The 23894-nt window shown below is 53.2% G+C and overlaps 1 protein-coding gene across 3 annotated transcripts in view; it reads left to right on the plus strand.

Annotated features, from left to right (window-relative positions):
- Nucleotides 1-23894, plus strand: part of ZBTB16 (zinc finger and BTB domain containing 16) — a 54666-nt gene that overhangs the window by 18215 nt on the left and 12557 nt on the right. For all 3 annotated transcript variants that reach the window (XM_066203320.1, XM_066203319.1, XM_066203318.1), the window contains 2 exons: nt 8703-8800; nt 16945-17031. In XM_066203320.1, coding sequence (XP_066059417.1) covers nt 8703-8800; nt 16945-17031 — 185 coding nt within the window. The remainder of the gene's footprint in view (nt 1-8702; nt 8801-16944; nt 17032-23894) is intronic.

A 23894-nucleotide genomic window follows, 5' to 3' on the forward strand; every position in this document is an offset into this window, starting at 1 on the left:
GTGGGCAGCAGTGGCCCCAGCCCCTGAGGTGCCGAGGTGCTTCCCTTGCTGCTGCCTCCTGTTCCTGGGCACTTGGGGCTCCCCCAAAGCCCGGTGCAGTGTAGACAGATTAATTTGCTGCTTTGACAAGGTGCATAATGTTCACTTCCCAACTTGTAATTGGAAATAATTAGTTCTTTGTCCTCCCTGGGAACTCCTGAGGAGGCGGTGCAGACAAGGTAAGGGTAGCGGCGCTGGCAGAGGACGGGAGGAGACCCGTCTGGGGCTGGGAGAAGCGTCTGGGGAGTCCATGTGGAGCAGGGCATTTCCAGCCTGTCCCAGGGCATCTCTCCCGGCGGAGAAGGACTGTGTAACAGCCCAGCGTTACAGTTTCATTAATCAAAGACACTTCCACTGCCCCTGTACAGCAGCGCGGCTGCTGCGCCTGTCCCTCGCTGACAGCTCCCTAATTCATCTTCTCAGGGAAGGGGGGATGTGCTGCTGCTCCCCACTCGTACTGCCAGTGCTGAGGCCATCGTCTGTTCTCTTCCCGAAGTGCTGAAGCCCAGCCAGGATGAGGAATACTTTGGGAGACTCTCTGGAAGCCAGTGAGCACAGGGCAGGCAGTGTACATGGAGCAAAGGCAAGACTCATGGCTGGACTCATGGCATGTCCATCCCCAAAATCTGGGCATAAAACCCCAGTGTATGCCAGACAGTCACATCCCAGGAGCCCTCCAGAAAGGCATGTGACAATGCACAGTGGCAGGTTGGAATCGGGCATCTTTAATTCTAGCTACAAAAACACAATGTTTTGGAGTTGCTAATAATAAGAAAGTGTTTTCATCAAAGCTTTATTCGTCTGTATGCTGACATCTGGAGAGCCAAGATAGATATTTTCCTTAAGACTGTATTTCCAAGCCATGAGCTCTTCCCTGGCTGTTAATTAATCCTTTGTAGTTTAGCGACTGATGAAATCATGACTCTATGAAATTTTAATCCTTGCGCTGTATAGGCACAACCGACATTATCAGAGGACCCCAGGTGTGTGCTTGAAATTAGTTTGTTGAATCTCTTGCATATTTGATTACCTTATAAAACTCCTCAGGATCTAGGCCGCTCATGGGAGCGGCAGCATTTCTCTGTTCTCTGTGGTTTGTGCCCATTCCTGGCTGCAGTTCCCAGGCGGGTGAGCTGGGGCAGAAACCAGGGATGCACCAGGGAGGGGGCATCAGCATCGTCAGCATCTCCATAGGGAGGTGAGGGGTAGGAAGCAAGTCTCCTCATGGAACAGAGCAGCCAAGCTGTGGATTGATTCCATCTGGCACCTGGGGGCTATTCCTACTCCCTGAAGAGGAGCTCAATGCGGGAAAGCAGCTCCTAGGCCCATCCCAGCTTATCCCTGAGGCAGCTCTGGGGTACCACCCTGTTCCTGGTGCACGTCCAGCCTTAGCCCTGTGGCTGGGTCATCCACGAAAGTGGAAATTAAAACAAAATTTCCCTGCCCTAAAATTTTCCCCCTCATTTAAGTTTCTCTATGCTCCAGCATCCCAATAGCTAATCCACTTTCACCTGTCTCCCTGCTTTTGCCTCCCTGGGGACTCCTGCCATTTCCTTGGAGCTACAGGCTCCACCTTCCCTGGGGAGCAGCAGGATGATGCTGCCTGGACCATCCCAGGACTGTTGTCTCTGGAAAGCATCCGATGCGTCATGCTGAGTGCTTTCCCCGTGTCACAGAATCCCAGAATGGTTCGGGTTGGCAGGACCCTTAAAGCTCATCCAGCTCCAAGCCCCTGCCATGGACAGGGACATCTTCCACTGGGCCAGGCTGCTCAGAGCCAGGTGTCCCAACCATCCTGAAGGTCGGCAGGAAGGAGTGGCCGAGGCCAGCACTTTGCTGGTGCTCCAATGGCACACGTGCTGCTACGGAAACCAGATGATGAATATATTTTTAAACTTGGAATCTGTGAACCGCTTATTATTTCTGAATTAGGAATCAAAACATCTGCATAATCACGCCGCTGCTGCTGCGGCAGATGTACTCAGCGCGAAGGTCACTTTGCTGTTTTGTCGAGATCTCGTATGGTTTAAAAGAGGCAGCTCCCCCGTGCTGTCCTGACGCCTCTGACACCCGTGTCACGTTGGCTCAGCGCGATGCCCAGCGCAGCCCGGGGCCGAGGCTGCCCGGCACAGCAGCCAGCTCCTCTCGCAGCGCTCAGCCCGTCACTGTCACCAGATGCCCGAAGAATGGGGACGATGATTTTGGACGGCGCATTAGCGCCGGTTATTCCGAGCAGGGCCGCGTGCATCGCCACGCGTTAACCCCTCGGTGCTCGGCGCTCCAGCCCCGCTGTGACAGCGTGGAATCACAGGACTGTTTGCATCAGTCTCCAGTGTCCAGGTGGTGCAGCGGAGATGTGGAGCCCATCCCTGGGCTGGCAGAAGCTGCTGACAGCCAGTACCATCGCTCAGTGGACTTTCAGTCAGTTGTGCAGGAGCTGCATTCTGAATCCCCTTTTGAAAGCCGCAGATCCAGCCAGCTCGACTTGGGGCAGCATCTGTGCCCCCCTGGTCCTGCTGTGTCGGACAGGGGAAACTTCCCACTGCCAGCTGCACCCCTCGGGTGCAGCTGATGGTTTCCCATCCTTGCTTGTCCCACCTCGTGTGAGGCCGTGGACCCTCTTGCTTGGGGGTCTGGGACACACAGAGGGGTTGTTCACATGGACGAAGCTCTCTCCTGGGGAATTCCACTCAATAATGAATATTGAACATGGATGTGAAACTAGGGCCTTGGAATATGTTTTAACAAAAAAAATCTGTGTGCTGCCTTTTTGCTGTGGGCAGTTTGTCTTTTCCCAGCCCGTGGATCTGGAAGCACCGTTCCGGTGGGATGCTGAGGGCAGCGGATGGGAGATGCTGCCGCACATGCTTGGCTCGGGCCAGCAGTGAACTTTGAGAGTCGCTGCCCTTTGGCAGCATTTGTTCACATTTGTTGTGGGAGACTCTAAAAAAAGATTGGAATTGTAGGTTTGGTGTTTGTGGTCTGGTTCTTGTCAGGTAAGGCAGGACAGTAGGATCCTTTCCGTGGCTTTTTCCAAAGGGGAAGTGTTGGCATTGTGTGGAATGATGTCACTCCACAGCATCTGGTTTGAACTCATAAATTAGCTCATGATAAGTATAAATATTGTACAGGCAGGGAATTTCAGTGCTGTCTATTGATAGCTGTCCCCTCCCCCTGGTTGGTTGTTTGGGGTTTTTTATATTAAACCATTCAGAAATAGTAAAATCTTTATTTCCAGCTCCTGTAAGATTTATTTGTTTATTTTTTGCTGCAGTGGTGGTTTGAGGGCAGGTTTTGGTTGGGCTCTTTTTTTCTCTTCTTGTTAATTTATTAAAGTGAAAGGAAGGTCTCAGCTCCCTTCCCCCTTCCCTGTGCCCTTAATAGCTCTCCCTGCTATTTTAATCCGCCGGGCTGGGAGCTGAGGGCAGAGCAGTGACTGCAGGAGCCGAGCCACCAGGACCATGGCCCACACACTCCGGTATCAGTCACCACGTGTTGTAAATAGCCACGTCAGGGGAAAAATCACCCTCTTGGCAGCTCAGGTGTGATGCTGGCGTCAGAGGATGGAGAATGTGGGGTTTGCAGCTGCTTGGTGTCCGCTGACCTTGGCTTCCTGCTCTGTCCCCGCTGGAAACGAGATGTGGCACGGCTGCCTTGATCTTGATAAAATAGATCGGGGATGAATCAATTTCGTGTCGATTTACCTGGGCTAGGGAGACACTGGTGAAAATGGGGTGGCCGGGAGGATTTCTGAGGAATGCAAAGTGGTGCTGGTCCCATTTTGCCTGCCCCATGTTCAGTGCGTCGTGTGTGCCGTGTGGGGCTGTGCCGGTTGGCAGCTGCCCCTCTGGCAGGGCGCCGCTGTGATGGCCCAGCGTCAATAAAATCCGAAGGCTCCCATAAAACTCTGTTATTGCTGCGGCACAAAGTTAGAACCGCTGGAGGTTTGTTCGCCCTGGCACTCGTGCGCAGCAATGAATATTTTATAGGAAAGGAAATACTTAGTGTCTGAACCTTTTTATAGCTCTGACGCTCCCATGGGTGCGAGTTGCCCCTCGCACGTGCACCCTTTGCCAGCACTCACGGGGCTGAGCCCTCATAGCAGCCCCCAGCCCCACAGCATCCTCTGGTCCCACTGCCCACAGCATCTTCCAGCCCCACATCCCCACAGGAGCCCCTGTCCCATGGCATGGCATTCCTGGGAGATGCAGGGGAGCAAACCAGGGAAATGCAGGAGGATGGATGGGGGAAATCAGTGGGTTGAGGATCTCAGCCTGATGCATGGGCACTGGGAGATGCAGCAAAACCGCTGTGGAAGCCCCAAGTACAGATTTCTGTCAGTGCAGGACTCTGAGGACCGCGCTCGTGCATGTTTCTGCCTGGCTTGTTTTGCATGTATCGTACAGCCTCCCGATTCGCCCACTGTTTCTTGTCCAAAACATGGATCGGGCAGGATTTGGGCAGGGATGCGCAAGGCCCTGCAGCCATGGATGTCCCATGACAGGCTGTGTTCCATCCACACCCTGCTCCAGGCTTTGTCCTGGGGCTAGCTGCCCCAACAGGTCCCGAGTGAACCTCAGCTGCTTGGTGAGGCACTGGTGCCTTTCCTCGGCAGCGAGGGGCTCTTGCCTTCCCTCGGTAGCTGGCCACCCTGCCAAGCTGTGCCCTGGCCCGGAGATGACAAAGTGCCCTTTAGTTAATTGCAGAACGGATCGCCTGGAGTTAAAAGTTCTGATTTATATGACTATGGCTCTAACTGCTCAATAACATGGGCCCGTAATCTACTTTCATTTCAAACAGAAGGGTGATTTATGGGGCAGCATGCCGCTTTAGCTCAGAAATGAGGTGTTCAACATATGCTCTGTTGACATAAATTTGGAATTTATCGCTCCTGTCAAAACTGCCTGTTGGACAAAGGTGCGCATTAAGGCAATAAATGGCTTGGAATAGTTTTCTGTCAAATTTCCTAACCATTGTATTCACTCTGTTTGAGGGGAAAAATACACACTTAAAAGTAATCAAATGGCCAAGAGCCATGTGTCTTGTTCAGCGTGGAGGGGGGGGGGGGGGAAGGGGATCTCCTCCTGCTTCCCAAAAGGGGTGGCCGGGAGGGGCTGGGATACAAGAGTTCCTCAAGTAAAGACAGCAGAAGGCCGTTTTACCCAGGGTTATAAGCAGGCAGAGCAGAGATTTCTTTGTGGTGGCATTGGGACATTCGCAGTGGTCTTTAGGTACCAGGGCTGCACCCGTACCCGCACCCCCAATGCTCCCCCAAACTCCTGCGCCCAGAGATGCTCTGCCAAGCCCCTGCATCCCCGAGCAGTGGTTATCAGCGTTTGCCACCGAGCCCGGCCTTTTCACACAGAGCACCCTGTGGGGAAAACTCATAATTTTTACACCACGCAGTCTCGCTGGAGTCGCCGTCCCTTTGAAGTGCTTTTTGTGGGGCATTTACAGGCCTTTTTAATTACCGGCAGCTTGCGAGGGGCCGGCCTCTCGCCCGGCTTTTGTTTGCCGGTGCTGGGCGGGGAGGGGGCACTGCTCGGTTTGCATTCTGCCTGGAGAGCCCCTGCCAAAGCCCTGTGCTGGGGCTCGCTCGGGAAGGTGCATCCAGGCCTGGGACTCTGCGCCACGGGCGTCCTTGTTGCTCTGGGCATCCTCGTTGCCCTGGGCCACCCTATGTGCAGGAACATCTTCTAGTGATATCTCATGACCTGGAGGCTTTGGTTGACTTTGTTTCCATGCACTTCAAGTGGGACATTGAGTGGGAATTAAGAGGAAAAGCTTCTTTTTACAAAAAAGGCACTTTTCCCGCTTGCCTCTGCTCTCCACCCCATGGGCGCCTTTTTGGCTGATGTGCTTGTAGGAGAAATGAGCACAGTTCCAGCCTCATATCAGAATAATAAAGCATGGTTTATCTTTTGGCACAGAGTTTGGGCAGCACTGGGATGTATTCTAACGCCCTTCACTCCCCCGCCCCCTCTTTCTGGAGGCAGAACTTCAAACATATTGATCTTTCCCCTCAGATCTTAACAGCCCGAGCAGCCGTAATACCTTGCTTACATCTGCCAGGTTTTTGTGCAGTTTTGCAACATCTCCTTAATCCGGCAAGCAGAAATAGAACGTTTCAATCATATTTCGCTACCGGGAAATGGAGCAGATAAAGCGCTTTAAGACCTTGTTGAAAGGGACCGTGCAAGATGGCGAGTGATAAGAGCGTCCTAGAAGCAGGCGCTGAGCGGAAAACTTTTGTTGCCACCGAAATTTGTTGAGAGAGATATTGCAACTAAATTACTGTTTGAGCACCCCTGTGCCCCCCATTGAAACAATGCAGAGAGGATGTGACTTGGGGACATTTTAGCACCCTGGGCAGCGGCAAGTGGATTTTCAGGGTGCCCTGACACCAGTGGAGTTGGGGGTCTCCTCATTTGCTTGTTTCCCCGCTCTGCGCTGGGGAGGCGGGAGAAGAGGTTGTGCTAGCCATAGGTTTGAGAGATACAGAGGAAGGAAACTTGTCCTTCTGTTTCTCTGTTTCTTGAGACTCACTTAAAAAAAACCCCAGACCTTCATGTTTCACTTGAACTAATTGACCAGTTAGACTGTAATTCAGGGGAAAGGCATTCTGGCCTCAGAAGGGGCAGTGCAGACCCGGAGCAGGACGTGGGTCTTCCTAACAAAGTAGTTTTAGCCCAATGTTGAGTGCAGTAGTGAGCACAGCCCAAGCCAGGGAGTGTGACAGGCATGTCCCAAATTAAAAATGCAAAATGAGAAGGTTGTCATTTATTGAGCTGCTCATTGGCAGCGGAGCCCTGTCAGGAGGCTGGTGTTTTATTTATTTTTGCAAGGCGGATAAATCCTTTGGATTGTAAACCTTCTTGGCCTGAATTCGTGCATGACTCCTAATCCTCTGCTATGACACAGTGAATTCAGGACAAGCCTGATTAATAATTACATTATACAGCAAAGTTGAGAGTTGAAACCAACTCCTGCTCCTTCCCTCTCCTTTCTGCTCTGCGGCATTCACTCACTGCTGAACATCAGGGGGTCACCTCCTGCTCCAACTCTTCTCTGGTATTCAGCATCCTGCGAGGTGGGGTGCAGGGCTGGCAGCCAGGGAACAAGCCCCTGGGCCCCATGGGACAGGGGTGTTTTGGGGCGCCGGGGTCTCTTGCAGCAGTGAGGGCTGATGCTTCTTGGAGTCAGAGCAGCAGCTGCTTTGCGCCAATAAAACTTACACCAGGGGAAGTGCAGCAGGAGCTCACAGGCACATGGTGCTCGCAAGCCTGCACAGCTGGGGCTGAGCCCTCCCGCGAGAGGGTCCACATCCAGCCCTGGACAGGGCCATTCCTGTTTTGTCTTTGGCAACAAGGCAATAGAAATACTCTCGTCCTGCTGCGGCGCGATGATAAATGGTGGCTGCGATCAGAGGTCAGCACACAGCTATGGGCTGTGTTACTCCTCAACACACACAAATACTTCTCTGTTTACAGCATCCGATGTTGAAACTTTGCACGTGCTGCTGTCCCGAGTCCTCCCCAGCCACAGGTCTGCGTAGCTCGTGGTGACCGAGGGCTGGCGGGCAGCAGCCCGTGCATTTGGGGCTCAGGGGCATTGATCAGCGTGGCTGTCCAGCACAGTGCCAGGTGGCTTTGCAAAGAGTCTGTCACCAGTGGAGGTGGCAAAATAAAGCAGCAAGCCCCCATTCCACATGTGCCAGGCGTTGTGTCCCTCAGAGTTCTCCCCTGTGGGATGGTGGGGGCTGAGCAATGGCTGGTCCCAAAGGGGAAGGGAAATGGGTCTGGGGGGGGGGCTGCCAGGGGCAGCAGCGTTGTCTGGGGAAGGAGATGGGATTGGGTTGGGTTCGTTGGTAATTTTAGACTTGGCCAGTTCTTTAAAGCTGCCTGTTAAAGGTCATTGCACTCTGTCCAGGGCTTGGTTACCCAAAGATGGAGCATCAATGTCTTCACAGCAAAGAATGGGCAATAATGCAGAGTCTGGCCACTGTGGCTGAGCCTGGCACCCAGTGCTGTGAGCAGTGCCTGTGGGCAGTGCCCTGGGCAGAAAGGCCCCTCCTGGTCACCGGGACGTGGGGGATGCTCAGCCCCCCGGCACGCCGTGGGGTGGGAGGCACAGTCAGAGGTTGTGCAATGCTGCCTGGGCGTAGCTCGGCGTGTACCTGGGTCTGCCAGGAAACGGTGAGTGGCATGTTTCCTGTTTGCGAGCTGGTGGTTGTGTTTGTTGCTTGTGATTTGTGTCATGCTGAATTTGGATGGAAATTCAGATTTGGTTAGAAATGCACACAAACAACCTCTTAAAGTGGTCGGGGTTTTTTTTGGAGTACAGTGCCTTTTTCAAAAGCACCCAGAACACAGAGAGGGAGTTTGCCAACACAGATTTTGCCTCAGCTCAGGATTTCATATTTATTGGGTTTATTAAAAGACTCCAACAATAGCAACGGTGACAAACACTGACGGGGAGAGGGTTGTCTCCTCAGCCCTGGGGAGTCACATGGGACCCCCCATCCGTGCCCTCCCTGCAGTGCTTCTCAAGCCAGCGTTGACTTTGGGCAATGTGTGGGTTGCAGGAAGCGCCAGGCGGTTTCTCGATGTTGTTTTGGGTCACTTCCCCCATCTCAGGACTCACCCTTCTTTGTTCTCCCCCAGGAAGCTGCACAGTGGGATGAAGACATACGGATGTGAGCTGTGCGGGAAGCGGTTCCTGGACAGCTTGCGGCTGCGAATGCACTTACTGGCTCACTCAGGTGGGTTGGGAGGGGGTGCTGGGCTGGGGATGGGGGTTTGTTTTGCCTGTCCACCCGGGGATGCTGTGGCTGCCCAGCTCACACGTCTCCTCTACAGCAGACACGTGCAGAGCCGGCTGCACCCTTCCCTGGGCAGCACATTGCAAACTTGTTCTCCAGTGCCCAGTAATTTGATTTATTTAAATTTTCTTTTTTGGAGTTTGTTTTCAGTGCCTTAATTGTGGAAATATTTTCCAGACTAAGCAGCTCAGAATAACAAACTCTACATGCCACGCAGCTGCTCATGGTCAGCCCTGCTTGTAGCGTGAGCGTTGTTTCCACCTCGGGCCCCCGCCTCAGGTTCGTTAGCAAAACTGCAGAATTAGGCGTTCTCTGACTAATGAATCCAAGTAGCAGGTTCACAGGCTGCAGGGCCTTTAATTAAATAGATAGGGGAGGGCTGGAGCGCTACACTGGAGGGAAGACTTGTGCTCTGCAAGTCCATGTCAGCTGATGTTCCCCTTGGGGGTGCAGTCCTGGCACAGCTGGGGTTCTGATGTGGGGAACTGGAGGCAGCCAGGGGACCCCCAGACCCAGATGCAGTTGGGAGTCCTTGTCCTCCTGCTCCAAGGACAGGTCTCTGGGTGGTGGCAGACACTGTAGCCACAGATCTGCTTGCATGTAGCTTGGCAGGGAAGCTGTATTATATTTTAAACGCTTTTACGCACTTTTATCTATTTTTTACCTGTTTTCATTTCCTCCCCCCACCGCCCCCCCGCCTCTTTTTCCTGGGGTAGGAGGGCACTTTATCTGGCCAGTTGCTGCTTTCTGATTTTTGGGTCAGCCCTGACCCATCCCCATCCCACCAGTTTTTGGGCCAGGCACCAGCCCCTCAGGGTGCCTGCAGACAGCAGCAGGTTGCTGAGGGAGGTCCCTGGGATGCTGATCCCCCTGAGTGCTGGAGGTCAGGATGCTGCTCCCCCCCAGGGCTGGGGTTGAGGATGCTGCTCCCCCCAGCACTGGCACGCACGGCTTGTGTTTGTTATGGTCGCGCTGGCTCGCAGCCTGTCCCTGGCAGGCAGCCAGCTTTGTGGGTACAGTATGTACAGTGAACGCTGAGCCAAGCTTGTCATCGCACAGGATTAATTATTATTTTTTTTTTTGTAAATCCGGCGAGGACGGGGCGGGGGGGCAGGGAGAGCTCTGCCTCGAGCTCGCAAACAGCCGCTGCGAATTCCAGCGCTGTTATTTATTAAAGCAGGAGACCTTTGCACCTCTTCCCTCGCCTCCCCCCCGCCACTGGACGCAGTGAGGTTGTGCTGGAGCAGTGGTGCAGGGCTTGTTTTCAGCTCTGAAGGCAGCTTTGCCTCCACACCGATGGACCGTGTGTTTAACTGGGAGTTTGCAGTGAGCTGGCTTGTCCCCCCTGGTACCCTTCTCCTACCCCAGTGCCAAAGGCTCTAGGGGGGCTCACATCTGCAGCTTGCCCATCCAAGTGTTGATGGGTTTTGGTAAAGGTTCCCGTGGAGGACCTGGCTGGGGACCAGCCCTGGGGGGCTGTGGTGCTCTGTGGCAGGATGGGCTGGGCACACAGCGCTGTTGTGCCACAGCCCTGCAGGTGCAGGGTAAATACTATAGCCTCATGTTGAGTCTCAGTATAAAGTGTAAATGTAAAGCCTTTAATGCCATGCAAAGTCTTTCCCTACCTGCTGCCCGTGCTGCTGGCAGACAAGCTGTCAGAGACCTCTAAGGCTGGCATGGACAGTTGCCCTTCTCCCAGAAAAGCAAATTGTCAGGGAAGGCAAGGTAGGAGACCCAGCTTGTTGGTTCTGTGGTTCAGAGCACCACTGGTTTGACCAGGGAGGCTGAACATGGCACTGCTGCTCCCTCAGTTGCATCCTCACCAGAGCTGGTGCTCAGTGGGTGCTCATTCTCAGCCTGCGATGCTGGTTACTCAGCACCTGCTGTGAGCTGGGTTTGTTCCCCAGGACAGGGAGGAAAGGGAGTTTCTGCCTGTCCCCGCTTGCTTTGCTTCTCCATCCAGCAGAAATGGCTGCTGGGGAGATGACTGTGCTGCCTTCCTCCACTCTGGGCTGGGAACGGTGGGAATAGCCGATAGTGTGCAAGGATGCTCATGGGCAGCATGGGCAACATACAGGCAGCAGCCCTGCAGATCGCTGCCCTGTTGCTTCACACCTTCCCTCCCCACCCAAGTATGCTCCTTCATCATCAGGAGAGGCAGAAGAAAGCCTCAAGGTCCTGTTGGGTGATGGACGAGCTGTCCAGGGAGCGGGGGTTACTGGCGGCCTGGGGTCTAACGTGCTGGTGGGGATGGCACCTCCGACAGAACGGGACGGCACATCCCACCCTCGCCTCTGTCTGCCCAGTGGGAGAAGAGGGGGCCCATCCCGGGCCATCCACCTTCACGGAGCATTGCCCCCTGTCCCCCGGCGGGTGGGACGTGCGGGGCGGAGCCGGGCTGACCGCGGCTCCGGCCCCCGTGCCCCGGCCGGTACCCGCGGCGGCTCCCTGGGGACGCCTCCCCCCCGCCCCGGCTGGCCGGCGTCCCGCGCTCGGTCCCGGGTGATGTCAGCGGCCTGCCGGCAGGTCTGGATGTTCTGCCAGCGTTCCCGCGTTTATGATCATCCGCAGATGTGCATCCAAGAACACACTGTACCCACAGCAGAAATTAATGCAGGCTTGACTGCCGGCCAAGCCGCGCACACGGGGGAGAGGAAGAAAGAAAACAAAAACTGTTTAATGCTGTTTATAAATTATACACTGGCTGATGAAAAATACATTTCTCTTAGCCCCCACCCCTCCCCTCCCCATCCTCTCTGCTTCAAGAGCCTGAACTGAGACCAGAAAATTATGGTTTGCTTTTTAGCTCCTGTTTTGGCCGGGTTCCTGGACCTGGCCGCTGGGTTGAAGCCAGATTCTTGCTTCTCTCCACCCTCACCTGATGAAATATATTTATTTTTCACCCACCGTCTCTCACCACTCCCTTGGTTTGGCCGCCCCCTGTTACTGACAGTATTGACAGTATTGATGTTATTGATGTTGTTGATGTTAGTGAAGGCGGGGTGCAGAGCGGGGTGCCAGGACCCCTCAGACATGCCCAGCACACCCGATGTCCATCCATCCATCTTGTTCCCTCACAATGTCCGCGGCCATCCCTGCCCACCCGCTTTCTGCTGGGGGGGGTAAACTTCCCAAAGTTCCCCCAAGGTTGTGGTGCTGGAGACCCCCCCCTCACTTGGGCTGGGGGGCAAACGGGGCAGGAGCCCCCCATCCCTGCCCACCCCTCCCCACACGCTCGCCAGCCATTTACGCAGCTTTTGTGTTGTTTTTAATACCGCTAATGTTTATCATTTGCCCAACAGGCTTGACAGATTTTGTTTCCTGTCGAGCGGCGGCGGTGGCGAAGCCCCCCCGGTTGCCAAGGAGCCGCCTCCCCGCACCGTCACGGGCTGATTTGGTATTCCGCGCGGCGCCCCGCCGCATTTCTGTATGCAAGACAAAGTGTTTTGATGGAGGACGATTGCAGGAGTGTCTGGAGGCTGTTTGGAGTTTTATGGGCTGTGCAGTACGCGCCGTGCTCGCTCGCCGTGCGGGGCTGCCAGGGATGGGGTCTGTCATTTTTTCCCTGTGGAGAGGATGCTGCTGGAAAGAGCGGCACTGGCAGGGGCAGCGGGAAAGGGGGTTGTGTAAAAACCTGACCGTTTGGGATCCCAAATATTATTTATATTAATTAATAATTTTAATTATTTTTTATTCTTTTAGAATGAAAATACTCTCTGCTCCACCAGTCCCTGTGTGGTGCAGGAGTTGGTGGCGCTGCCTGGCCAAGGTTTGGGTGATGGTGTTGCTGCTGGCCACCACCTCACCCACCCCCAAGCCCCTGCTCCATCACTCCAGGTGCTTTCCCGTGGCTCTCCAGGGCAGCCTGTGGGATGCTGCCACAGCATCCTTCTCAGATGAGTTTCCAGCACTCCAACACAAGGTCCCTCCTCACTCTGTAATGCCCACACCTCATTTTTTCTGATATTAATTATTACATTTCCTTGGCACTTTGGGGAGCAGGAGCTGAAGCTGACTCTCCAGGCCTGCTCTGCAACTCTTGTCTTTTCCAGCCCTTCTTGGGTTTCTCCACTGTATTTTTTTAGCACAGAGATTTTCATGACTTGTCTCTTTCACTTGGGTGAAACGGGGGAGAAGGGAAATAATAATAATAATAATAATAATAATAATAATAATAATAATAATAATAATAATAATAGTGGCAATAATACAAATCCAAAAGTGGCTTGATGTGGGCAAAAGAAGAAAACAAGAGAATGGGATAGAGAACAGGCTAAATTTAAAATTGTAATTGGCTGACTTCCACAGGCTTGCGGGTGTTTTAATGACTCATAATAACTTCATTTAAAACCAGCTGAGCAGAAAATAGATTGGAGAGGAGCCTCAGGCCATTATGGATTTGTTTTTTTTTTTTTGACAAGCTCTGTTTTCGGCAGCCAGGAAGGCACTCGCAGAGGGCTCGGCTGCTGCTCTCCCCGAGTTGGTGGTCTGCCCGGCAGAGATTGTATAGAAGCCGGGCTGGCTCTTCTCTTTTTTTCCCTTTTTTTTTTCACTGATTAAAAATAGATGCCTTGAGGTATTATTTTAGCATCACTGTGGTTTGGTGCTTTTTTCCTTGCACTTCTGATGTGGCAAACGGAACATAAATAAAATTGTTTTTGAAATTACTGAATTAATTAGGTAGTAAAGCAATGGCAGTGCATAAATTTTCTTGCCAATTTTTTTTTAAATCCATATTTCCCCCCCCCCCCACCACCACATCTCCATCTTCTCACCAATTACAGCCTGTTAATAATATATAATCCCAAATTTTTATTAATCCCTTCTGCTGAGGGAGGGGAAATCGCATTCTATTGACGGGGCCATTGTGCCGAAACAGCAGTGGGGATGGCTGGATCCTCCCCCACCACTCTCCTCACCAACTTCCCATCTTCCTCCTTCCTTAGCTATCTTCCTCCTCCTCCAGAGGATGCTGGCAGTCCCTCTTTTTCCTTTATTCCTTCTCTTTTCCTGACCTAGAGTTCAGAGTGCCTCTTCCATGGCCCCATGGAAGTTTCTCCTCCCCAATAAAGTAATTAAACGGTGGGCATTGGGAGGGACTGTTGGGATGATGGTGGCTGAAACAAGATGAGCTCTGTCATCCAACCCACCGAGCCAAGCCTGGCTGGTTGGGAGGGAGCTGCAGTCCCTGCCTGTGCCATGATCCGTGGGGCATCCTGCTCCTGAGAGCCTCTGTAAAGCCTGGCAGCCTGTTCCCTCACATTTCTTGGAGGAGTAATTAAATAATAGACTCACAGAACCATTAAGGTTCAAAAAGACCTCCAAGATCATGCAGTCCAACCTGAATTCTGCCCCTCCTTGTGGCTTTGCCGGGGGCACTGCAGACCCGGGCAGCTCCAGCCTTGCTTGGGGAGGACATGGGGCAGCAGTGACTGCGCAAATCGCGCAGGACGGAGCAAGCAGCAGCTCCTCACCCGTTTGCACCAGGGACCTTTATTAGGCAGGGGCTATAAATTTGCTTGTGCGGATATAAATGTACGGCAGGGGGGCTGGTGCCAACTGCAAGGCTCGCGCCGAAACACGGCCGATACTTGGCAGCACACGGAGTCCCGTCCCGTCCCATCGATAAGATCATCTGGAGATATCTATGTGTTGTAGGCGATACGAGGCGCTGGCTAAATATACCCTGCCCAAACCTGCGCGTGCGTTCAGAGAGGCTGATGGTTTCTGTTTAAAGCGGGGAGAAAGACAAGGGGGGGAGAAGAGAGCCCCGCCATGAGCTCCGCTTTCCAACGTGTCCTGCTCCCTTTCATAACAAACAGCAAGCCGTGGTGGTTTTTTTTCTGAGCCCTGTTATAATAAGCTCAGATGTTGGATGACATTTTCCCGGTGACTCACATAGTAAAATTAACCTTGAACTATTTACATATTCAATCGCCGCCCTCCTCCTCCTCCTCCCCCTCCCCGCCGGCGTGTGTACATTACAGGAATTCTGGCTCCGTATCAGTTTTTGTTTTGCTGATGAGAAAAAAAAAAAAAATTCCCCCCGCCTGGAGTACACATCTACTTGAGGGAAAGAACACGCAGTCCTGGCCTTTGGAAATTGGCAGGCGGCGTGCTGTTCCCGCGCTGATAAGAGGTACTGTAAATAAAACTGTACGGCAGCGCCTGCTGTAAATGCCCCGCGTCTGTACTCATTGTTCTGACAGCTCCGGCTTTTTTTGGGTCCGCTGTTTTGGTACACACTGTGCTTCCTTATGTAAGCCAGTGCGCCCGGCTCCTCCCTGCGTTCGCCCTGTTTATTTTCGCCTCGCCAGGAATTTTTCCTCTCCCCCCCTCCGCCCGCCCCCCGGCCAGATGCTGGCTGCCTTTGCTCTCCTGGCTGTGCCTCCCTGCGTCTCTGCGGCCCCTCTGGCCACAGCTTGCGGAGGGCACTGGCACGTCTCTCCTCCCCGCTAATCCCGCGTGGAAATGGGGGAAGTAAAAGCAAAGCCCGTGTTTAGCAGGACCGTGCTCGGTCTCAGCCTGCGGGCGCAGCAAGCCCCTGCAAGCGCAGAACGCCCAGAGGTGCCGGTGCACAGCCGCAGGGAGGGGCACGCACCAGCGGCCGCCCTGCCCGCGGAGAACCTGTTGCCGCCACAGCTGTTGCATCCTCCCGGGTGTGGGTTGCCGTATCCTCGCGGATCACACTTTGCTGCGGTGGGGCCGGCGGAGCTTTGAGTGGCGATGGAGAGCCATCGCCTTGGCAACTGCCGGCTGCGCCTTGCCCGCACCGCGTGCCGAGCGGAGGGCAGCCCGCGCTGCTGCTCTATCGATCCGGCCCCTCGCCACCCCGGCGGCTTCTCCCCATCCCGCCGCCTTCATGGACACGCTCTTTCTCTCCCTGCTGTGCCCGGAGAGGGCTCCTCTGGCAGCACCCACATCCCAGGGCCCCACATCCACGATGGTGTGTGGTCCCCTGGCCGGTGGCAGGTGTGAGGGAGCCACCCTGGAGCGCCCCAAAGTTTGGGGGTGTTTGCCCCTTTGGGGCAGCCGACGGCCCAGGTGCGCTCGGGTTGTTTTGAATGCAAACTTGACATCGCAGCGAGGGCGGCGGGGAACAACATATGCACAGTAAACAGGCAGACTGTCATATTGATTAACAGATGAGACCTCTATTATCGATCAGCTCTTGGCGAGAAAATTTATCACTTTTAATTTCGCCGCTGCCAAATATTTCTGCCTGCGAGCCAGCCGTTACTGAGACAATTTAAAGGCAAAGGAATTCTCTTTTCAATGCGTCCTGTGATACCTCTCTCCCTAGCGCCTTCTCTACCCACCTTTCCCCAGATCCCACCCTGATTGTGGGACAGAGGCCTTGGTGAGGTAGGAAGGAGAGGGGAGAGGCAGCGTGGACCCCTGAAAATGGGCAGCACAGCATTCTGCAGGGCAGTGCCCACACCTTGAATGCTGCTCTATAACATTCAGCTCCTTACAACATATGAATCAAACCTTGAAATGGGGCTGTGGTTTTGTCCCGCATTGCTGTTGGATATGGTGTGTCATTAATCTGCTTTCATCTGGTAGTTACTTATCTGTTGCTGGGCATCCTGTGTTTTTCCTCACCCAAACCAGCAGCACATGTTGATAGTAATTTTCTAAGAAATGCCCCTAATCCCACATCTCTTTCCAATAGTCAGAGATGCCTCTGAGCTTCTTGCTCAGTTGTCCTGTTCCAGCCACATCCCTGATCAGGTGCATCTGTGGGTACCAGCAGCACCAACCACGATGGGAAGGGACAGGAAACCAATTGCAATTGGATGAGTTGCAGTGCTAATGAAATGCGTTGATATTTAATGATTTTTAACAATAATAATAATCTTTTCCATGCAAGCAGCTCTGTATTTTTCTGTGATGTGCAAGGAGCAAGAGCACAGGGTTGAACAAGGCACTGCTTTTGCTGGCTGCACAGGGGACATTAGACATGAAACCCCTCTGTGGCTCTGGTCCTGGAGTGTTAATGGAGGCAGCAGTGTCCGTGTGCACGATCAGGTGTGCGTCCTTCTGTCCGTCCAGTAACCCTCCTCTCCCTTTTCTCTCCGCAGCGGGTGCCAAAGCCCTGGTCTGCGATCAGTGCGGCGCCCAGTTCTCGAAGGAAGATGCCCTGGAGACGCACCGGCAGACGCACACTGGTACGTGGCCCTCACCTCCCACCCTTCACTGAGGCACAGGTTTGAACATTTGGGCTGCCTTTGTCACCCTCTGCCCAACAGAGAGCTGGACCCTCTGCAGTTCTGCCTCTGCGCTGGCCAGGCAGGCTGAGTTCTTCTTACACCAAAGCACAGATTTAGGCACCAGTTGGTGCGGTGCTGTTGTACCACTGCTCAGCATTAACATGGGAAACAATGGCAGAGCAAAGAAGAGGTCATTTGTCCCCTTTGCAAGCAAAGCTTGTCCCTGTCCAAACGCCTCCCAGAAGCCGGTTTCTGCCATGCTTCTGCTCTGGCACTTCCCAGCCCTTCAGTGATGCCACCATCAGGAGCACCAGGTTCTCTTTAAGACTCTTGCAAAAGCTACCATGCCTGGGAGAGGTTTGTTCAGGGGATTTCACAGCCAGGCAGTCCCAGGTGGAGCCCTTCACCCTCCAAATCTAGACTGGAGCAGGACAGAACGGCTGCTCCTCCTGTGCTATATCGGGAGCGGTTTCACTGAGTACAGGTTCATCTTTCAGTGCTGAAAGCCCTGATAAATGCCACTGGCAGTGAGTTGGTGCTTGGGGCTGGCACAGAGAGCCCAGCCAACTTCATGCTGGGGGCGCGAGGATCGATGCAAAGTGCTGTGTCACCGGACGGGAATGGCTCCGGCCGTCACCCGGTCATGGAGCTGTGCTGGCCAAGCACCAGTCCATAAATCCTGAAGTACTTGCCCTCCCTGTCCATACCCATGCAGCTGGAGGCTGCGTTTTGCCATTCCAGATCTGTTTGAAAGCACTCTGTGCTGTAGGCTGAGGAGAAGGGGCAGCCAGCACAGTGAGGGACTGGCTGCACAGGGCTGAACAGCCCAAGCCCAGGCAGAGGGTTCAAAGTGACCAAGCAAATGGCAGCTAGTTCCCCCTTTCCTTCTATTTCCCAGACTCGTCGAGCATCCTGGGGTGACAAGTGGGAGCCAAGCTGTGGCGATCAATGATGCCTGCACCCAAAATCATCCTGCAGATGCAGTGCAGTTTGGCTGACACCCCTGACACTCCTGTAGGGATTAAACCCCCTTTGGCTGGTGAACACTTAGGGCTGGACTGTGCCAAAGCTCAAAGGGCAATGGGCATCCAGAGCAGGGGAGAACAGAGTGACCCAAGGGGAGCTTGTCATCATTGCCTCCAGCTATAAACATGGCAGAGAGGGCCTGAGTGGCCAGGGCAGCCCAAATGGATCATTTCCTCTCCTCTGCTGGCATGGAAAGCATCCCTCCCCTGTCTTGCTATAATTAATCCCCTTCCCAAATAATAGCATCTTCCGGAATGGGTTTGTTTTGGGCGTCCTCCCTTTGCCCTTAGCTGCAGGTTGGCTGGCAAAAGACCTTCCAACTTTCCAGGTAAATGAAATGCATAACCCTTTTTGGTAGATAGGCAGGTGGAGACCTTCAGGGATGGCATGAAAAGCTGAGCAGGGTGTCTGGTACAGGCTGACCAAATCTACCCACGTTACTCAAAGACAGTTTTCAGGGGAGATGTGGGACCTCTCCACAAGAGTCACTGCTTCCCCACACGACCTACAGCTGTGGAGCTTTGTGCAGGAGATGAAGGGCTCCCAGGGTGTTCTTTCAGCACGTGGGGCTATTTCTCTGGTGGACTCTCAGCACCCAGGACCCCCTTCACGTCATTTCTTTTCCCCACTGCCCTCCCTGCTGCTTTGAATGATGGTAACACAGAGCCAGGCTGTTGTGCATGTGCTGCATCAAGCACTGCTTGTCTCTGCACCAGAAAACTAACACCCCACTTCCTGAGGCAAGGCAAAAAAACAAGAATAAATACAAAAACATAGTTCCTGCTTGTAAGCACGGCGCTGGCAGTGCTGTGTGCAGCCCCATCGACACAGGGCTGAGACGCCCTCTCCGGGTGTGCACTGTCCTTGGCCCCTGTCCCGCTGCAATAGGAAAGGCAGCAACTGTTTTGGCTCATCTTCCAGAAGCACAGGCTTGGTGCTGGGGAAGAGAGCATGGAAAATTCCTTACCCTTCTCCTCAAAAGTAGAGGAAAAAACAGAATGCATTGAGGTGGCAGCCTGAGTACCCCCAGGCAGCACCGCCGGGAGTCGGGATGTGCACACGAGCAGTGTTCGTGCTAACGGGTTTTGGGCTTGTGTTGACGTTTATAAATATCAGAGGTGACTCGTCTCGAGTTTCCTCCTGTGTGCCAAGGCAGTTAGCACACGGCAGCCGGTGTCAGTCAGCGGGACAGCACAGATTTACTCCTGACCCAATTTCACGTGGGCATGAGCGACACCTACTATAGAGCATGTTTGCTTTGGCAAGTAGTAGGATTTTTGATTTGTGGGGTTGGCGTGCCCCCGGCCGCGCCGCCAAGGATGGCACAGCACCCTTCACTCTCCCCTGCCCAATCCCCTGGGAGCATTCCCTTCCTATATCCCATACTCATATCCCTCATATCCCTCATATCCTCTGTCCTGAGACACCATTAGCAGAAAAGAATTAATAAAACCGACGTGTAACTGAAAATTGAAAAGCTCTATATCTTCCCCCCTTTTCTTCCCCCCCCAGTTTTTTCTTTTGCTGGGATGTTGGTAGCGTTTTGATTTAATAGTTGGCCAAACACAAGGGTCTATTTTATTCAGAGTTTACAGGCCTCAGGGCTGTTATTCCTCCAAATTTAATAGCATTGAAATTGCAGGGTTGGCGATAATTTGCCTATCACTTTCTGCTCTCCCATTGATGTTTATTGTCAGCGGGATGGAATCTCAATCCGATTCACTTAGATAACATGTCTGTTAAACATTTAGATAATTGTGCCATCATTAACTTGTCACATTATTTTAGAGATTCAAAACAGTCGTGCAGTATAAGCGGAGGTACAAAGGGAGAAAGATCTGGTGCATGAGAGCAGGAACCCGGGAGCAGAGGTGGCAGGATGCCCCCACACTGGGTCCCGTGGCAAGTGTTGCTCAACGACCGCACGGGGTTTTAAAATTTTTTTAATTATTTTTGTGTTATATGCCAGAGCTCTCAGTGTTTTTCCATGGAAGAGCATCCCGGCAACCCCATTACTGGCTTGGGTTTGCCAAGGAAAGCGTGGGAGCGTGGAGGAGGCGGAGGGGGCATTGCGCCGGAGCTGCACTGTCACACGGGCACACACCGCCCCTGTTCTTGGCAAATGTACATTGAGTCCAACTTGTTACATATTTGTCTTATCTCCTCGCGTTCACTTTGCTTCCTCTGCCTCAAAATGGTTCCACCCCAAAACCTTGCAGTGATGCTGCAGCATGGCACACTGCTTCTTCCAGCATGGAAATGACAGATTTTGAGCGAGCGGAAAAAAATACATGAGTTTGGTGATGTGAGCTATAAACCACACTGAAACACAAATTCTGTTTGCCTCACACTCGGTGTGGCACCGCAATTAACGGTCAGGCCAGCACTCCGCTAGGATGCTGGCGTGACTCTGCTGGTGGCTGGGGCTTGTCTCAGTGGTGACACTGGCCACCAACAGCCATTTGCAATGTCCCTGCTCCAGCAGCAGATTTGGGAGATGCTGTTTGTGGCTTGTCCCGCTGCATCCTCTTGTACAGTTTGATCAGAGCAATGCCTGGCACAAGCAGCCAGCATGAGCAGCTGGCACATTTCCTCACCAAAACCAACCTGACGTCTTCCTGGGCTGCCTGTGACTTTCTGTTACTATTTCACAGGACTCAGGAGGGTTTTCCAAGAGCAGCCCAACGAGGCTTCTGGGGGAAATACCTCTGGATCGTGCTTTTCTCCATAGCTAGAGATAATGCACTGCAGTATTAAGTACGCTTAGAGGTAATTATCCCTCCCGTGCTCGCCTCGCCTCCACAGTCCCGGCGGGGGGAGGGAGCGCTGGCAATGCTGTGCTGTGATGGACAGTCAATGCTCCGCAGATTTTCTGTTGGCTGCAGGAGTGGATTCTGGATGCTCAGGTGCCGGCTCCAGCTCACAGAGGGTCTGGGGGCAGTGGGTCCTAGGGGCGCAGCACAGAGCCCCTTTGTCTGACAGTAATGTCCTGTGACAGCACTTGAAATCTGAGTCCTGGCGCGCATTCCTGCAGCCAGGAATCTCCCTGCCTCCCAAACCACGGCTGCTTCTGCCACCTTGACAGCAAATGGCAGCAAGAATTCCCTGTGCTCCTTGGTGCACACATGGGGAAATGTGATGAGGCCAGGCATCGTGTGAGCTGGTGGATTCACCAAAATAAGCCAGGAGATGGGAGCGTGGCAGAGCCGTGCAGCCACGATGGCATCGGGTCCAATGGTCCGCCTTTAATTTTCCTGTGCAAATACTATTTAAAGCGTGATGAGAAAAGCCCTCTCACTAAGCTACGGAGAAAACTTTCTTGTCCTTTAATTCTAGATGAAGGGGATTAGTGTGAACATATTTAACCTCTGACCCATGGACAAAAGCATTATCAAATTTAGTTGCCAAGTGGCTCCCCATTTAACCAAACCAGTGCAGTATCACTGCAAGTTTTTTCCCTTCCCTCCCTTGAAAGCTTTGACATCTATTGTTGCCCTGGAGCACCGGAGGGACTCGGTAGTCTTCCTCTGCTGGCAATCAGGATGCTGGTCAGAGCCCCATAACGGAACACAGCGTGACATGGCAGTCACTGCTAGAACCCACGAAGGCTTAACAAAGCCAGCCCCCCAAAAAGCAAAGCCTTCTGTAAATGGAGCAGGTTTCTTCCTGGTTTCTGCATGCCCAACTCAGCGCTGGCCACATGCTGGCCTGTGGTGGCACAGAGGATGCTTGGCCATCTCTCCGGAGCACAGAGAGATATCTGTGTCCCCCTTTGCTCTGGAGCACAAGGGATCAGCTATGGCCAGCTTGAGGATGCTCGGCATTTCCATGCTGGGCTTTATAAAAGAGGGATGAAACACGGTCTCAGAGGCGGCCGGGGTCTCCTGGTCCAGCAGAGGAATGCCGAGAGGGGCCTCCCGTCAGGAGCCGGTGTCCGTTTACAGTGCATCTCTCATAAACCCAGCGGCGGGGGCGAGGGCAGGGGGACCGGCCCTCCTGGTATGTGATTGATTATCTGGTATTTATGCCATTGAGGACTTTTCAGCGGCTCGGGGTCAGGGGGTCATCTCATGTGTCTTGCTGCAAATCCGCTTCCTTTTGTACAGTGCGGGCTGGGTGAGCAGACACACAAAAACAGCTTTTTCTTTTCCTTGGGAAAAAGGGGAGGGGGGCGGGCTGGTGTCAATGAATTTTTTTTTTCAGCCTTTCCTGAATAGTGTCCTTTTTAATTCCAAAGAACTTTTAATTAAAAGTAGCAGGAAAGTTCATCTTGACAAGGTTTAACTTACCTTAGCAGTTACTTTTGTCCCCCAGGATTCACGTCTCCCCGCTGTACAAAAACCCCCAACGACTGGGGGCCAGGCTGCTCTCGGTGCCGCTCCACGTCTCCCCAGCTTTGCTGAGGGGGCCTTTTCATCTTTTCTCTTTTTTTAATGATGGGGGTGCAGGAATAATAAGCAGATGCTGCGAGTCCCGGCTTTGTGCCTCACGGCAGCCGGTCGCTCCACTGGCCAGGCTCTGCCAGGCAGCCGCCTCAGCGTCAAAAGGGTCATTTTGTTGGTTGGGGTGTGAAGCAGGGCTTTGTGACAGCTCCACGGGACTGGAGGATGCCAGAACGGTGCCACCCTGAACAGGAGAGATGCAGGAGTGGAACGGATTGGCAGTGGGAAGGTGTGCTCTCTGCCGGGTGGGATGATGGCAAGTAGCGATGGTGATAGTGGTCTCCCATTGGAAGACCCCTCGGTCTCCTCACCAAATCTCTTTTTTTGGAAGATGAAGCAGTTTCTAGCATGTCAGTTAAACAACAGTTTAGAAGCGGTGGGGGAAATACTCTGGCTTTTCAGGAGAAAGACAGAACTTTTGTTTCAGCTGATTTCAGTCCAAATTCCAATTGGGAAGAGGAAATCTGGGAAGCTGGTGCAGTGATGACAAGTAAGTGTGACATCTTCCCATCTGATGCAGTGGCCAGAAATGCCACCATGGTTTGTCCCAAAGAAACTGGTTCTCAGGAAGGGCAGAGGTGTCCCAATGCACAGCTTCCTTGGGAATGGCAGGGGTGACTCTGGCATTCTCCAGAATGGTCTGAGCTTAGGGGAAAGCAGCACAAAAGGGAGGTAGTGCACATAGATGTTCACATACCAGATTCCTGCGTTTTGTCCAGGTGATGTGTTTTGCCAGGAAAGGGGGCAGTTTTCCATCGGTACTTTTAGGGCTGAAACAGCTGAGTGATGGTTTTTGCCAAGGATGATGGTGAGTGAGTCTGCCTGAATGGGTGCAACATGTATTGCTGTATTTTGATAGATATTCAGTACAATAAAAAGGCTTTGGGGTTACCACTTTGCAGGGAGGACGTGCCTCCAGCTTCTGCCAGAAGGCTTTAGGGACTGCAAACGGCTTCAAACAACTGTTTGGCCTGAAAAAATGGAAATTGGGCTGTCGAGCACAGCGCACCATAGGTGTGAAGTGTCCGCAGTGCAATCCCAAGATAGAAACATTAAAAGCTCAGGAACCTCTCACCTCCCCCAACCAGGAGGTGGAAATGCAATAAAAAGGATTGGCCCTTAAAAACTCCTTCTGCCAGGTTTGCCTAGCACTCAGTTTCTTCAGGAAGAGGAGGAAAGGCTGCTCAGGCTCTGTCAGTGTGGGCTGGGGTGATGCTGAACACATCCCTTCCTTTCAAAGCCTGGAAGCCACATTGAGAGAGTAGACCAGGGAGCAGAAGCAGCACTTTCCAATGCTGGAAGAAGGGGTTAGGCATGCGGCGCTCCAGGGTGGCTTGCTCTGGGGACAGGGGT

Source organism: Chamaea fasciata, unplaced genomic scaffold (genome assembly GCF_029207755.1).
Source record: "Chamaea fasciata isolate MVZ Bird 193981 ecotype frontalis unplaced genomic scaffold, bChaFas1.0.hap1 SCAF_24, whole genome shotgun sequence".
NCBI classification, from domain to species: domain Eukaryota; kingdom Metazoa; phylum Chordata; class Aves; order Passeriformes; family Sylviidae; genus Chamaea; species Chamaea fasciata.